Source organism: Pocillopora damicornis, chromosome 7 (genome assembly GCF_964200805.1).
Source record: "Pocillopora damicornis chromosome 7, jaPocDami1.2, whole genome shotgun sequence".
In the NCBI taxonomy this organism is placed as follows: Eukaryota; Metazoa; Cnidaria; class Anthozoa; order Scleractinia; family Pocilloporidae; genus Pocillopora; species Pocillopora damicornis.
Genome location: NC_142676.1, coordinates 24,772,455 through 24,786,063, shown reverse-complemented (window position 1 = coordinate 24,786,063; position 13,609 = coordinate 24,772,455). Strand labels below are relative to the sequence as shown.

The 13,609-nt window shown below is 39.2% G+C and overlaps 2 protein-coding genes across 2 annotated transcripts; both read right to left on the bottom strand.

The window, feature by feature from the left end:
• Positions 1–22: 22 nt before the first annotated feature.
• LOC113667200 (uncharacterized) lies at positions 23–2,172 on the bottom strand. The gene has a single exon (XM_027182998.2). It carries the CDS (start codon positions 1,940–1,942, stop codon positions 86–88), a length of 1,857 nt encoding a protein of 618 aa, XP_027038799.2. The 5' UTR covers positions 1,943–2,172; the 3' UTR covers positions 23–85.
• A 9-nt stretch (positions 2,173–2,181) lies between these two features.
• Positions 2,182–11,403, bottom strand: LOC113667199 (conserved oligomeric Golgi complex subunit 2). Its single transcript, XM_027182997.2, has 17 exons — positions 11,159–11,403; positions 9,940–10,005; positions 9,691–9,771; positions 9,224–9,330; positions 9,033–9,138; positions 8,457–8,636; positions 7,776–8,051; positions 7,207–7,346; positions 6,990–7,051; positions 6,513–6,643; positions 6,287–6,337; positions 5,608–5,700; positions 5,105–5,180; positions 4,869–5,014; positions 4,279–4,415; positions 3,422–3,620; positions 2,182–3,272 (listed from the first exon to the last, which is right to left on the bottom strand). The coding sequence occupies exons 1-17, from the start codon at positions 11,393–11,395 to the stop codon at positions 3,174–3,176; spliced, it is 2,187 nt and encodes a 728-aa protein (XP_027038798.2). The 5' UTR covers positions 11,396–11,403; the 3' UTR covers positions 2,182–3,173.
• Between the last annotated feature and the right edge of the window lie 2,206 nt (positions 11,404–13,609).

Sequence of the window (13,609 nt, the reverse complement as noted above, 5' to 3'; positions counted from 1 at the left end):
GGCACACCACATTAGAGCAATATTTAATCGAAACAATTTATTGAGCTATAAGCAGATAACAGCTGGAGTACAGTTTGTAAATTAGCTAAGCTGCCAAGTCAGTAGGCGTAGGAGTCTCGGGATCACTGATGCTTTCAACAGGCTCCTCAGAATACTCTGGTGTACAATTATCTGGCAAGTTACACTCCTCTTCCACACCATTTGCGCTGCCATCAACAGTGACGTCTTCAATTTGCTGGATATCGGGTTGGGTCGGTAGAACGCGTTTCTGTTGTGTCACGTTCTTGAACGGATGCTGCTGTCTTCCCGCGTAATGCACGTGCCTCATATTGTCATCGCGTGAACGCTGCACAGGGCGGGAAACTGAGAAGTCGTGACGGCGACCAAAGTTAATGGATCGGTTGATGTATTCACGCGATTGGTCTTCGGAGTTGCCGCTGGAATAATCATAACTTTGTTGGGAAGAATTAGAGGACTTCAGAAGATGCTTAAGTTGCACTTCAAGAATACTGCATTCCAACATCTTTTCACGATACAAATGTTCAGCCATGTTTAGCTGCGTGCGAAAATGCTGAAGCTGCCTTTGAAACTTCTGATTGGTGACTGCAAGCTGAGCAGCTGCCATGGACATCTGACGCCGTAGCCCTCCATTCTCCCGCAGCACCCGGTTACGATGTTTCCTGACCTGTGTAAACTGCTTCTGCAGCGCTTCTTGCTCAATCTCAAGTTCCTTGTATTTTTGTTCCCAGTCTTCTGCCTCGTCCACTCTGTTCGCCCATGAGTCAGCGGCTTCTTCAATATGATCATGGTCAGAATGTACCTTGTGAGAAGTTTTTGAGGCTTCTAACTCTTCCTGAAGGGATAACATTTCGCCTCGTGTAGCCTCCATGCTTTCTTCCAACTTCTTGGCGCGACTTATGAGTTCTTCTTTTTCACCCTCTAAAGAAAGAAGTTTCCTTTCAATTTCTTCCTTCTCCGCACTCAAAACCTCATTGTCCGATATCTTTTTCTCTAACTGGCTGTTTGTTTCTTCAAGATGCGCCTTGTCATGTTGGTAAAGTTCCTCTCTCCTCTGTTTTTCTTCATTTAGTTTCCTTCTCAGTATCAGTATCTCCTCTTCCGCGGTATTCAGTCGATCAGAAAGAGATTTTTTACTTGCTTGCATTTCTTCATTCTCACGCGAGACCTCCACAAGCTGTTTCTTGATGTCATCAACACAGCTGTCAGCCTCATTGCTTAAGCTTTCGTTCATCTTTTGCTCTAGGTCAAGTTTCTGTTTGAGCTGTGCCACCTCAGCAGCGGTTTGTTCTTTCAGCGAGGTCAAGTAACTCTGTACTTCAGTCAACTCTTGATTCAATTGTGATATTTCTTCCTCGTGCTTTTCTTCAAGAACCAACACTTTTTCTTGTTCCTTGAGTAGCCGCTGATGTATAGCGTTAGTATCTTCTTCCTCCTGGGATCTCAAGTGCTGTAGTTTTGTGATCTCCTCTAGCAGAGCTTTCTTCTCTTCAGTAATCTTAGCAATCACTTCGTTTGCCTCCGTCAGAGCCCACGTTTTCTCCTGCGTAATCTTTTGCAGGTCCCCAGCTGAGTCGTTACTGCGACTCAATTCAATCTTCAACTCATCCACAGTGGTTTGTACTGTTTCAAGGAGATCTTCAACCTTATGGCGTTGCTCTTTTTCAGCTTTCACATTCGATGTAAGTTCCTCTACGTTCTCATTAGCTTTCTTGAGAGAAGTTTTCAATTTATTCACTTCCTTTTCGGCTTCGGCTAACAGATCATTTAAATTGTTCCTCTCGGTTTCCAGCTCACGTAAACTTGTCTCACTCAATTTTTTAACAAACATCATGCACTCTTGGAGAGCTCCATCCTCTACCTCGTAAACTTCTAAAACGTTGTCTTCAACAATAGACATATCTTTCTTCGCTTCGTCTGCCATGATTTCTCGAACATAAAACAAGAACTCCCTTGCGTTTGATAACGAATCTTTCACGTCACAATCGTCAGATACGTCATTCAAAGTGTTGAGGACACGCGCACTTTGTAATTAGAGTGACTCATTAAAGCGATTGGTTCAGTACCATTTTAAACAGTGGCATAAGTTTCACTGCAACTTAGTACCTTTTGTTCTTTTGAACGTTTGTTTAAATGCTCTCACGTGATTCCCCTCTAAAAGGATGCATTTCATATGTTTATTTTGATACTCAAGTAAAAGTCTTGATTTTCACATAACCATGGTAAAGTGCAAATAAAGTTCCATTCATTCCATTCAAATAAGTGAATTAATTCAAAATGTAATCTATGTGTGTTTTTTCAAGTTCTTAAAAGGAGTAGAAACATTATTTTTTCTGGTGATGAAAGAAATGATAACTGAACAATTAATAGCTCCAGAATAGCTGAAAAAGTACTGGTAAGTTTTTCCATTATTCCACTTAATCGTGCGCTTATTAACATTTGTCATATTCTTAACCTGAGCTAATATACAGCTATTGTCTAGAAATCTATTCACATTCTATTGGAATTTAAGTACGTAATTGAAAGTCTCTATAAAATACTTTTTTCTCCATAATTACATTAAACGTCCCGTTCAGAAGAGTACTCGACTCATACAGGAGAAAGATGAAAGTGTTCTCGATTAAAAACTTTCCTTTTCAAGTCTCTTTCTTCGTGACATAAATATAAGGTCCTTAGGCCCAATAAATATTCGCTATTTCCACTTAGCGCACTAATACCAAGACAAGTTTACTCTTCGTATACCCTCAAAAACACGTGCTGTATCAGTGACCATGACCGCAAGGAGAGGCACGGGTAGGGTAAGCCGTGCCTCTTATTGTCCAAAGGTTGGATACCGCTCAATATCCAACAATTTAAAAATAACACAAGCCACGATATCTGATGCATAACCGATACTGAACATCAATTAACCTTTACATCACTATATTGTTCCCTTAATCGTGTTTCACACGCAAGCTTCTGGTAGAATTCTCAGTAACACAATTGCGCTTCGGTATCCTCATTTATCTCTCTCTCTGGTAAAATGAATTAGACGAACTTTTATTTCTTCCACGGTTTGTGTTCCATTTCGGCCCATTTTTAAGTCCGTAGAAGTGAATTTAGGTTAAAGGAAACAGAAATTCCATATTCTTTTAGCCCAAAGCTTGCTTCTGGCTTCAGCTGTTGGCGATGTTCGAAGCACGTGCGGCTTTTACTGTGTTGAGTAACTCAGTGTAAGCAGGGATTCGGTTCTCTTCGACACCCAGTTCTTTTAGCTGTTAGGAAAAATTTTCAGATTAATAAAGTTGGGCTGAGTTGGTCAAAACCGAAAGTTAAATTTAGATCAAGTATACTTTTTGGCTTAGTGAAGGAATTTTAGTGTAAGCATTTTCAATATCATATGAAGTAAATCTTTGTTCCTTACCGCTCGTCCAAACTCTTCCGTATCGAGAGAGAACTGGAGACGAATCTTGTCGTCATCACTCATGGGTGATTGACTGTCTTGACTGACAGCTTGGCCACTCGCTCCAGGTCCCGTTTGTTTTCTGGAGCGTTTCAGACGCATCAAGCTGTCTTCAGTGCGTTTGATGGACGTGAGCACATCGCCTGTAACGGCGTGATACCTGGGAAAAATTTAATTAACAGTTATTGTATAACACAGTGGTTGGTTAACGACAAATGTGCTCGATATTTCAACAAGTGATATATCAGACAAACAGAGCAAGATTACAGGACTAATCGGTTTCCTGACAAGGGAATCAAGGGCGTAGCTACGTCTAAAAGAGTCAAAAATATGCCCGAGGGTGCCAAGAACCCCGGTTTTTAATATACATGACCACACCCGTAAAAGTATTAGCTTGGGTCATACGAGCCTCGCGGCCACACTGATAGAACTGTTACTTATCCCGTTTTCTGAAGAATGAAGCGAGAAGCGAGGGTAAGTTTTTTTTCTATGCCCCCGCATACCATCATATTCAGCCCTGCCTGCTTGTTGGTGCATATTTCCCATTTGGGAGAGGTACTGTGAGGGGAAAGTGTTTGGCCCGAAAATAAAACATAGCCAGTTAGAACTCGAGCCCAGACTTTCCAATCAGAATTCTAGCGCGTTAACCATAAAACCGGCGCGCATCCTCAGGCAAAGATATGTCAACTCGCTGTAAAAATATAGGGTCCAGAATCTCAATTAAGTAAGACGTAAACAGTGGTTGAAAACGGAAAAAGGAACACAAACAGATGCTAAGGAAAAAAAAAGGTAGAGGTCGAAAGCGAAAAATCACTGACTTAACGAGCAAAGTCTGTAAGATTGTCGCTGCCCAGGCTTGGCGCTGTTGTTGTTTAATTAGAGGCTGGGTCTGTTCCAAGAATTCACGCACAGGCTTCAGCACACTGCTCACAAATGGAGACGACTTGCTTGGAGCCTGCCGAGAATCAACATAGACAGAATTCTTTGAATTTCAAATATTTATATGGCATTTGAAGGAACCTGGAGCAAATTGAAGAACACTCAAGAACAGAAACAAATCTTGCTTAGGGTTAGGGTTAGTGTTTGTTTTGAAATGTTTTGCTTCTAGTACATCCGGGTTTGCTTTAATTTTGCTTTCTTCTTCTCTGTGATTGGTCTAGAAAACTCACGCTAATCTATCGACCAATCAGGGTTGGCCACGCTTTTTCCCGCGTTTCAAGCAGTTTGCAAGAGTTCGCCTTGAAATCTGACTGGCTGCTTGCGATAACCAGCTCTCTCCCGATTGGCTGTGAGAACTTCGATTTTGTTGTTAAATACGCTGTATGACTAAACTTTAATTTGCTTCTATTTTCAAATAACAGTGTCATTACTTATCACTCCAATATCGTAGGAAGTGAAGAGGGCTTACCTCTTTATTGGTTCTCCGATACAACCTGGGGATGTTCTTAACAGCTTCAAGTCCCTGAGAGGCTCTATTCACCACTTGGCTCACAATTTGAGCCTCCAGTGTCGGCACCATCTGTTGAATGGCTCCACAAGACTCCAGGATGGCCTCTGAAAACAGAATAGTTGAGTGTTAAGATAAAAGCGTCTCATTGGCTGCGAAATGACTGTTGGCAAAAAGAAAGCAAGGGATAAACCAACCTGACAAGAGCTCTGTGTCTTGAATATTTGTTTGTCGTAGTTTAGGTAATATATCCAGTCTAAAGAACTCTGGCACCTAAAATAAAGAAGCGGGAAAGAAGCTCCCTGAGATAATGAGACTAACTCATACTTTTTTCATATCTCACACACATTTTGGATTTTTTGCTCCAATAAACTGATCTCAATAGGAAAACAATCTTGACCACAATGAGTGATAAAATACCACAGAAAATAACGTTCCTTCAAAAATTCCTTGAATTTCTGAGGTCTTTAGTAACCCCTTAACCCCACAAATTCCCTTTTGACTTTGCTGAACTACGCCTGAAAGCAAACCAGACAATTCAACATTGTATTGGGGATGGGAAGGAGGGACAACCTCCAATAAAGTCTGGCAAGAAAACAGTGAAGCATGCCAAGAATATTGACAGACATGATGGAGTGACTATTATCAACTCAGAATCAAATTATGTTCCTCAAGTTATGTTCCAAATTTCCAAACCCACCTTTGTCAGAAGAGTGTTTAAGTCACTGAGCAAATGAACTAAGTACAAGGTAGACTCCTCTCCAGGTCCTTGCTTTGTGTCACCATCACTGATCTAATAAAATTCATCGATTCACTTAAGCCTCACTACACTTCGTCTGTTTAGAGTCAGTCTGATAATGCCACACAAACAACAAAAGAGAGAGCACACATAGACATCTCTAACTCTCACTGCTTCTTCAATTAGAGCCTGCTCCAAGCTCTTAGACAGAGGAGATGAGCAAGAGAATGGACAAGTAACAGTTGTAGTGATAAGGGAAGCGATGACCCCTGCCATTTTTGTGTACTTCCTTTTTCACTTGTCTTTTTTCAATTGGGAGTTTTGAACAAGCTAATGCAATTATGAGTTATTTTCTCTTATTTCCATTGCAGTGATAATTTATTTTTTCATCAAATAAATTAGAAAAATTTTCTAAGAAAACCTCACTATCAATCCTTCACTCTGTTTGTCATACATTTCTAACAATGTCAGATCTGAGAATTTTGTGGTAAATAATCTCCCTTTGTTGATGTTTCTCTTTCTTCTCATTACCTTTTTACTTCGAAATAAACTGATACTCTAGGGAGAAATTGATTTCAGGTCACTCCTGTTAGTGACCAAAAACAAATCTATCAACTTACTCTCCAATTACAATGACTACCTTTTGAGATGAAACATCTTCTTTCATCCACACAGATAAACGTGACAGAAGCTACAGGAAAAAAAACAGGAAACAGTATCTTGCCCATTTTCTGGAAGGAATGTTAAGCTCAGACAAAAATCCATAGAAGACATTACAAACCAGAATGTATGAGAAGAGAAAGAGAAGTGAAGAGACGTGCTTGGAACATAAAGGACAGACTGTGCTTTACCTTTCAAATACTTACCTGTAGAGTCATCTTCCAAAATCTGTGACAGAGGGCCTGAATGTAAACTGAGTCTTGCCAACATCTCTCGATGCACCACCACAAGACACTCACAGCTGATGTCAAGAATAGGTCAGAGTCCAAGAGAACATCTGTGATGAGCAGAAATTAATAATGTTAATAATAATTAATAATAAAACAGACTTTTATTCACTTTGTACCACAAAAAATCTATTTCATGGTTCTAATAATTTGTAAACAAATTCGCAATATGTCCTGAGAAAAACCCACAAAACAAAACAGAGAACAATTCCCTTTTTCATTCTGATTCCTTGAGACTTCAAGTACTGTTTGTACCAGATGAAATTAAAACATGTCAGCCAGATTAAAAAAATTTATTACCTAAAGCTACCTATAATTATTTCCTTTGTTTGAGACTTTCCTGTCCAAGTAATGCAGAGTACTTACAGTTTTTCAACCAAATGAACTAAACTGTACCTTTTGTCTTGTCTTGAGTCAACTGGAGTGAATTCTCAAACTTAGTTACCATTTCTTGGAACCTAAAATGACACAAGACACTAAAAATGAATAAAAGAAAGGAGCAAAACACACTTACTTTCAGTCAGAAAATTGTGGACCAAAAATATGATACTCTGCAAAGCCTAATGGAAAACTGAAAGAAAAACAAGATACAATTTTAAAATCTTACACTCACCTGATTTGAAAATAGACTGGCAAACTCCACCTTGCCATGAAAGCTGTAAAGCTGGGATGTGACCGCAGTCTTTGTACACTTGCTTTAGAACCACACAAACCCTCAAACTTATTGATAAACCATATTGTGGTCATGTATTTCTGCAGCGTAAATTTGAGATCACTTTAATTAAAGTAGTTTTGTTAAGATGACAGAATGCCAGACACACTACAAAGTAAAAACAAGCCTGCTATACAGACTAACAAATCACTAATGGTACTATAAAGGAGGCAGCGTAGCCAATGGGTAAGGAGCTGGAATTGTAATCTAGAAGTCTCCTGTTCAAGATCTCCACCAAGCTCCTCAATTGATTTGTTTTCAGTTGCCCAGAGTTCAACTCCTTGGCTGTGCATATGGCCAACTGATCTGCCTCAGGCCAGTCAGGATTGTTTAACTCTAAGTCTAATTCAAAGTTCAAAGTTCATTTATGATGAGATTGGATTGTGGTGGCTTTGAAAAGCCCCACTGGGGGAATGGTCAATTGATGTTGTTATTGTTTTTATTATTTTATCATTGTTATCATCAAATACCTGATGGAATGCATCTGGATTACCAGGGGCAAAGATTGATCCAAACCGTGCATCAATGAGACCCACTACTTCAGGCCACACAGCATTCACTAAGAAATCAAAGCCTCTTATTCCTGCTCTCTGTTCACCGAACATCTCCACGTCACTGGCAACAAATCTACCTGATGTTATGTTCATCATCTGTGCACAGTGTTTGGGGACAAATTCAAGAACTTTGTTGTACACATTGAACAGGCCTTGAGAGGGATCTGCAGTCAACATCTTCTCATCAATAACCTTAAGAGAAATTGTACAAAGTTAGTAAACTTATCCAATTTATACCGCCGTAGGAGATGTAGCAATTTGAGAGTTTGTGAGCTAAAAGCATTGGTCTCAACTTTGGTGAAGTAATTGAGCTGTGTTTTTGGGCAAGACACATATTAAGTCTACCAGTGCTGCTTTCCACAAAAGAGTAATGAATGCCAGGAAACTATGGTAAAGCTGACAAATGCTGGTTGGTAAACTGTACTGAAGTGGCTGAATTTGCAGTTGGCATAACAGTAACCCTTGTTACTTCCTGATATAAAAAGGTGAACAACTGCAGAAATCTGACCAACAACATAAACCAGACTAACACCAAATCTAGATAAAATAGCAGTACCCCTTGTTGCTAAATGAGGTTTTGCCTTGTTTAGATCTTACCTCACTCATATATGGCTTAACAGTAACTTCTCTGAACAACAATTCAGCATCTCTTGTCTTGTCAATGATAGCATAAGTTCTTAGCACTCTGGACAACAGATTCAATTCTCCTGTTTGGAGCCCTTCTTGAAATGCTGCTTCCAATTTTTTTTGAAGGGTACTTGTGATGGCAGCAATGCGCTTTTCAAGGAAATATAAAAGAAACAGTTAAAATAAGTATTTGTGTTAAAATCTTTCTGCTGCTTCTGAGGTAGTAAACATAAATTCAGTTCATGGAAGAGTTTGGTAACCACTTGCTGACTGGTTTAAATATTTTCATTACCTTGCTACTGATTTAAGTATTGAAATGTTAGGAGAAGTTACTTAATGCATTAAGGCTAAACTCCTACCTAATGACAACATTCAATTCCTACCATGTCACACTAGCATTCTGGCAGAATAAGGTAATGAAATAACATCCAAACTTAACCAGTGCCAGTTTGATATTTTTGCAATAAAATATCCTATCTGCATAGTTCCTGCACATAATGCAACATTTTCTTATTAATTCAGGAATCAACCAATCAAACAACTCACCCCTCTGATGCTTTCCACCAATGGATGCCCCTGACTCTGAGTAACATAAAACTGCAGCTGATTAAATTCACTGGCAACTCTCTCAATCAAATGAGAGTCATCATCCCTAAAACAAATACAAAGGTCATTTATTTAGCATCAATGAAGTGAAAAATTCTCCAAAATACTTGTAAAGGTTAGTTTTTACGCACCCTTCAGGTTCTTTAGCTGTCACTTCCTGAGAGAGGTGGGATCCTTGTAAGAGTCTCTCAATCTTTTCCAGTGACTTTGTGATGTTCAATAAATGTTGCATGCACGTCTTGGATGAAAAGTAAACATTTGAAATAAGACGTTTGCAATGAAAATAAACCAAGACTCCAATAGCAAAGTTCTTTTTAAAGTTCTGCTAATGCATAGAATCCTCATTTATTACTGACTATGCCCAGAATGTGTACATGAAAATATCTAAACCCTAACACTCTTTTTCTAAGGAAAAAAAATTTACCAAAAGAATTATTTTTTAAATATGAGTTTCAAGGCTCCTCTGTTTTCAGTGACTTGAAAATCCCTAAAAAAGAGAAATCTATTGACCAAAAAACTACCATGATTACTCTTTCATAAAAATTTATATCTACAGTTTGTTAAACAAGCTATATGACTGGTTGTCCTTTTATGATACCTTTGTCTGTCTTAGCAGTGCTCTTTCATCCAATTTGTCTTCTATTGCACCAATTGTTCCATCAAGGTCAGACTTTATGAGCTGAGGGATAGACAATTGCAATGTTTACGGAAACAGAATTCACTCAGTCAAATTACTTCGATCTACTTGAAGAGTGATACCTTCAAATATCTTGGATTCCCATTAACTTTCTTTCATTAATTCAATTCTAAACAAAGATTACAGTTTACTCTCTGCAAATATACTCACCAAAACTTCCTCCTTCAGTTGACCAAGAGGAACTGACAAGTTGGCAATACTCTTATCCATTCCAACCTAATAAACAAACAAACAACTTTATTTAAGGTGGGTAGCACACAACAGTAATTCAACTGAAGAACTTGTGGCCCTTGATCCTAAAAAGTACCACGATTAGAATTAAAATGTATTCAATGATTATACAAATGTGTAAAGTGTTATCCAAGAAGTTAAAATTTTGGGAAGTCCTGGATCAGAAACCAGGCTATCAGAGTATATCCCTAGTCTGCAGTTGGGAAGATCTGGTAACTAGAAGTTTACATGGATGCAATTCCATCACAGGTAAACCTCTAGTATTTCTTTTAGTTAGTTTTCCTCAAAGTTTAGCACTTTTTTTAAATGTATACATATATTTCAACTCTCCTGGATTATCAGGGAGTCTCCCAGTTACAGAGCCAATCTCCCGCTCTTGCATACAGGTGACCAAAACTCCCAGATAAAAGGAAGTTTGGATCAGTTGCTCACAAAAAACTAAGATTTAAGCTCCATATGTTCCCAAATTCCAAAATCATCTGGCTTCTTATGCTTGTATTACAGTTTCTGGCTTCATTTCCTTGCATGATACATGTTGTTCGTTGCAAACAAAAAGAAGAGAGTCTTTCTTTGTCAATCCGATATAAGTGAGAGTCTGATTGGATGAGCATTCAACCTATTTAAGTCCCTGACGGATAGATCCATGTTTTTCTCGCAACATTGCTCAGGAGGGGGGGGGGGGGGGGTAGGGGATGCAAAAAAAAAAAAAAAAATTTTCTGGGGGGGAGTCTCATCAGCAAATTCGGTTGCAGGGGGGGTGCTGGTCTGAAAAAAAGATCTCCAGATTTGACATCTCCAGAGGTTGGCATCACTGTGTATACCAGGCTTTTCTGTAAAGGAGTGTGACTAGTAGCAAAATAAGGGAGGATCATATAACAAAAGACTACTCTACTCGTCTGAATAAAAAGTAACTCAGGTCATCAAAATTTCCCTTGGAAACCATCTGACGTCTGGCCCCTAGCCTCGTCAGAAATTTCCCGAAAACGACCCCTAAATCATCAAAAGCTTCAGTACATATTTCCTCGTTCATCCCCTGTTCATACAGATTAGCCCGTAAACAATGTCATCTCATACCTTAACAAATAATTTCCTTGCAGAAAAGTTTCTATTTCTTCACTAAAACAAGAGAAACACTCACCAAGTTTGTAGACAAGTTCACAAAGTCGGCGTAATCTTCGTTGATCAACTCAATCAATGCATGTTTCAAGGCCTTCAAATACTCGTCTAAATTTGATTTTAGCACTTCCAAAGGTACACTCCCTTTGCAGTTTCCAACGAAGCTGTCAACGCTAAAAGACTCTTTCATGAAATCTGCCCTGGAAAACACAGCTGAGGTTGGTTCTCTAGGGACTATTTCTTCGTGAGTGTCCGCCATTTTGTTCCAACTCGGGTAGTACTTGGTGTAAGACTGCCCAAAATGTCCCGGGCCACCGCCCGTACTATTAGTACTGTAGTAAGACCTATGGTACCCGCAAGAGTTGTGTAGTACCTGTGGTAGCTGTAGTACCTGTAGTAGCTGTACTAGTAGATGTAGTACCTGTAGTGGCTGTAGTAGCTGTAGTAACCCTGTAGTACCTGTAGAACCTGTAGTAGCTGTAGTAGCTGTAGTAGCTGTAGTAGCTGTAGTAGCTGTAGTACCTGTAGTACCTGTAGTAGCTGTAGTAGTAGTTGTAGTACCTGTAGTACCTGTAGTAGCTGTAGTAGCTGTAGTACCTGTAGTAGCTGTAGTAGCTGTAGTACGTGTAGTACCTGTAGTACGTGTAGTAGCTGTAGTACCTGTAGTACCTGTAGTAGCTGTAGTAGCTATAGTAGCTGTAGTACGTGTAGTAGCCGTAGTACCTGTGGTAGCTGTAGTACCTGTAGTAGGTGTAGTACTTGTAGTACCTATAGTATCTGTAGTGTCTGTAGTAGGTGTAGTAGGTGTAGTAGGTGTAGTAGCTGTAGTACCTGTAGTAGTAGTAGCTGTAGTAGCTGTAGTACCTGTAGTACCTGTAGTACCTGTAGTACCTGTAGTACCTATAGTACCTGTAGTACCTGTAGTACCTATAGTAGCTGTAGTACCTGTAGTAGGTGTAGTACCTGTAGTACCTGTAGTATCTGTAGTGTCTGTAGTAGGTGTAGTAGCTGTAGTAGCTGTAGTAGCTGTAGTACCTGTAGTAGTAGTAGCTGTAGTACCTGTAGTACCTGTAGTACCTGTAGTACCTGTAGTACCTGTAGTACCTGTAGTACCTGTAGAACCTATAGTACCTGTAGTACCTGTAGTAGCTGTAGTAGGTGTAGTAGATGTAGTACCTGTAGAAGCTGTAGTACCTGTAGTACCTGTAGTAGCTGTAGTAGTAGTTGTAGTACCTGTAGTACCTGTAGTACCTGTAGTAGCTGTAGTACCTGTAGTAGCTGTAGTAGCTGTAGTACATGTAGTACCTGTAGTACGTGTAGTAGCTGTAGTACCTGTAGTACCTGTAGTAGCTGTAGTAGCTATAGTAATAATAATAATAATAATAATAAAAGATTTATACCGCGCCAGTATCCTACTGTTCAAAGGCGCCTACAAGAAAAAAAAAACTTGAAAATTAACACTTAAGACAGCTAATATTAATTATAAATAATAATAATAATAATAATAATAATAAAAGATTTATACCACGCCAGTATCCTACTGTTCAACGGCGCCTACAAAAAAAACTTAAACATTAACACTTAAGACAGCTAATATTAATTATAAAAGGCTTTTCTAAAGAGTAAAGTTTTTAATCTACGTTTAAAAACAGACACAGACTGAGCATTTCTAATTTCACTTGGCAAAGCATTCCATAATGATGGTGCTGCTACAGAGAAAGATCTTGCGCCATATGTTTTCAAGTTATAGGATGGAGAAACCAGAAGGTGCTTGAATGATGAGCGTAGTTGACGCGATGGGGTGTAAGATGTAAGCAGATCACAAATGTACGACGGTGCCAGGTTGTTAAGTGCCTTGTAGGTTATAAGTAAAATCTTAAAAATAATACGTTGGTTAACGGGAAGCCAATGAAGATTGAAAAGAACAGGCGTAATGTGATCATGCTTTTGTGTAAGTGTGACGAGGCGCGCCGCAGCATTCTGGACGTGTTGTAGCCTTTTTATAGCGTAGGCTGGTAGGCCATACAAAAGGGAATTACAGTAATCCAGCTTCGAAGATACAAACATATGAACCAGCAATTCAGTAGTGGTCGCTGAAAGATATTTCCTGATATAGCTAATATTTCGCAAATGATAAAATGAAGATTTACAAATGTCAGTAATATGATCCTTAAAGCAAAAATGGCTGTCGAACATAGTGCCGATATTCCTCGCCTTTTGCACGGAAGGGATAGTCTCACCAGCAACTGAAATTTCGTGAAGGAGTGGTCTTGGAAGATGTTTAGCGGAAATTACCAATAATTCAGTTTTGTCTTTATTTAATTTAAGACGATTAACCATCATCCAATGACTGATTTCATCCACACAGCTCTCGATGCTAGAAACCGCTAGATCCCTATCACCCAGTACGGTTGGTTGGAAAGACAAGTAAAGCTGTGAGTCGTCAGCATAAAAATGATAGCTCAGGTTAAAT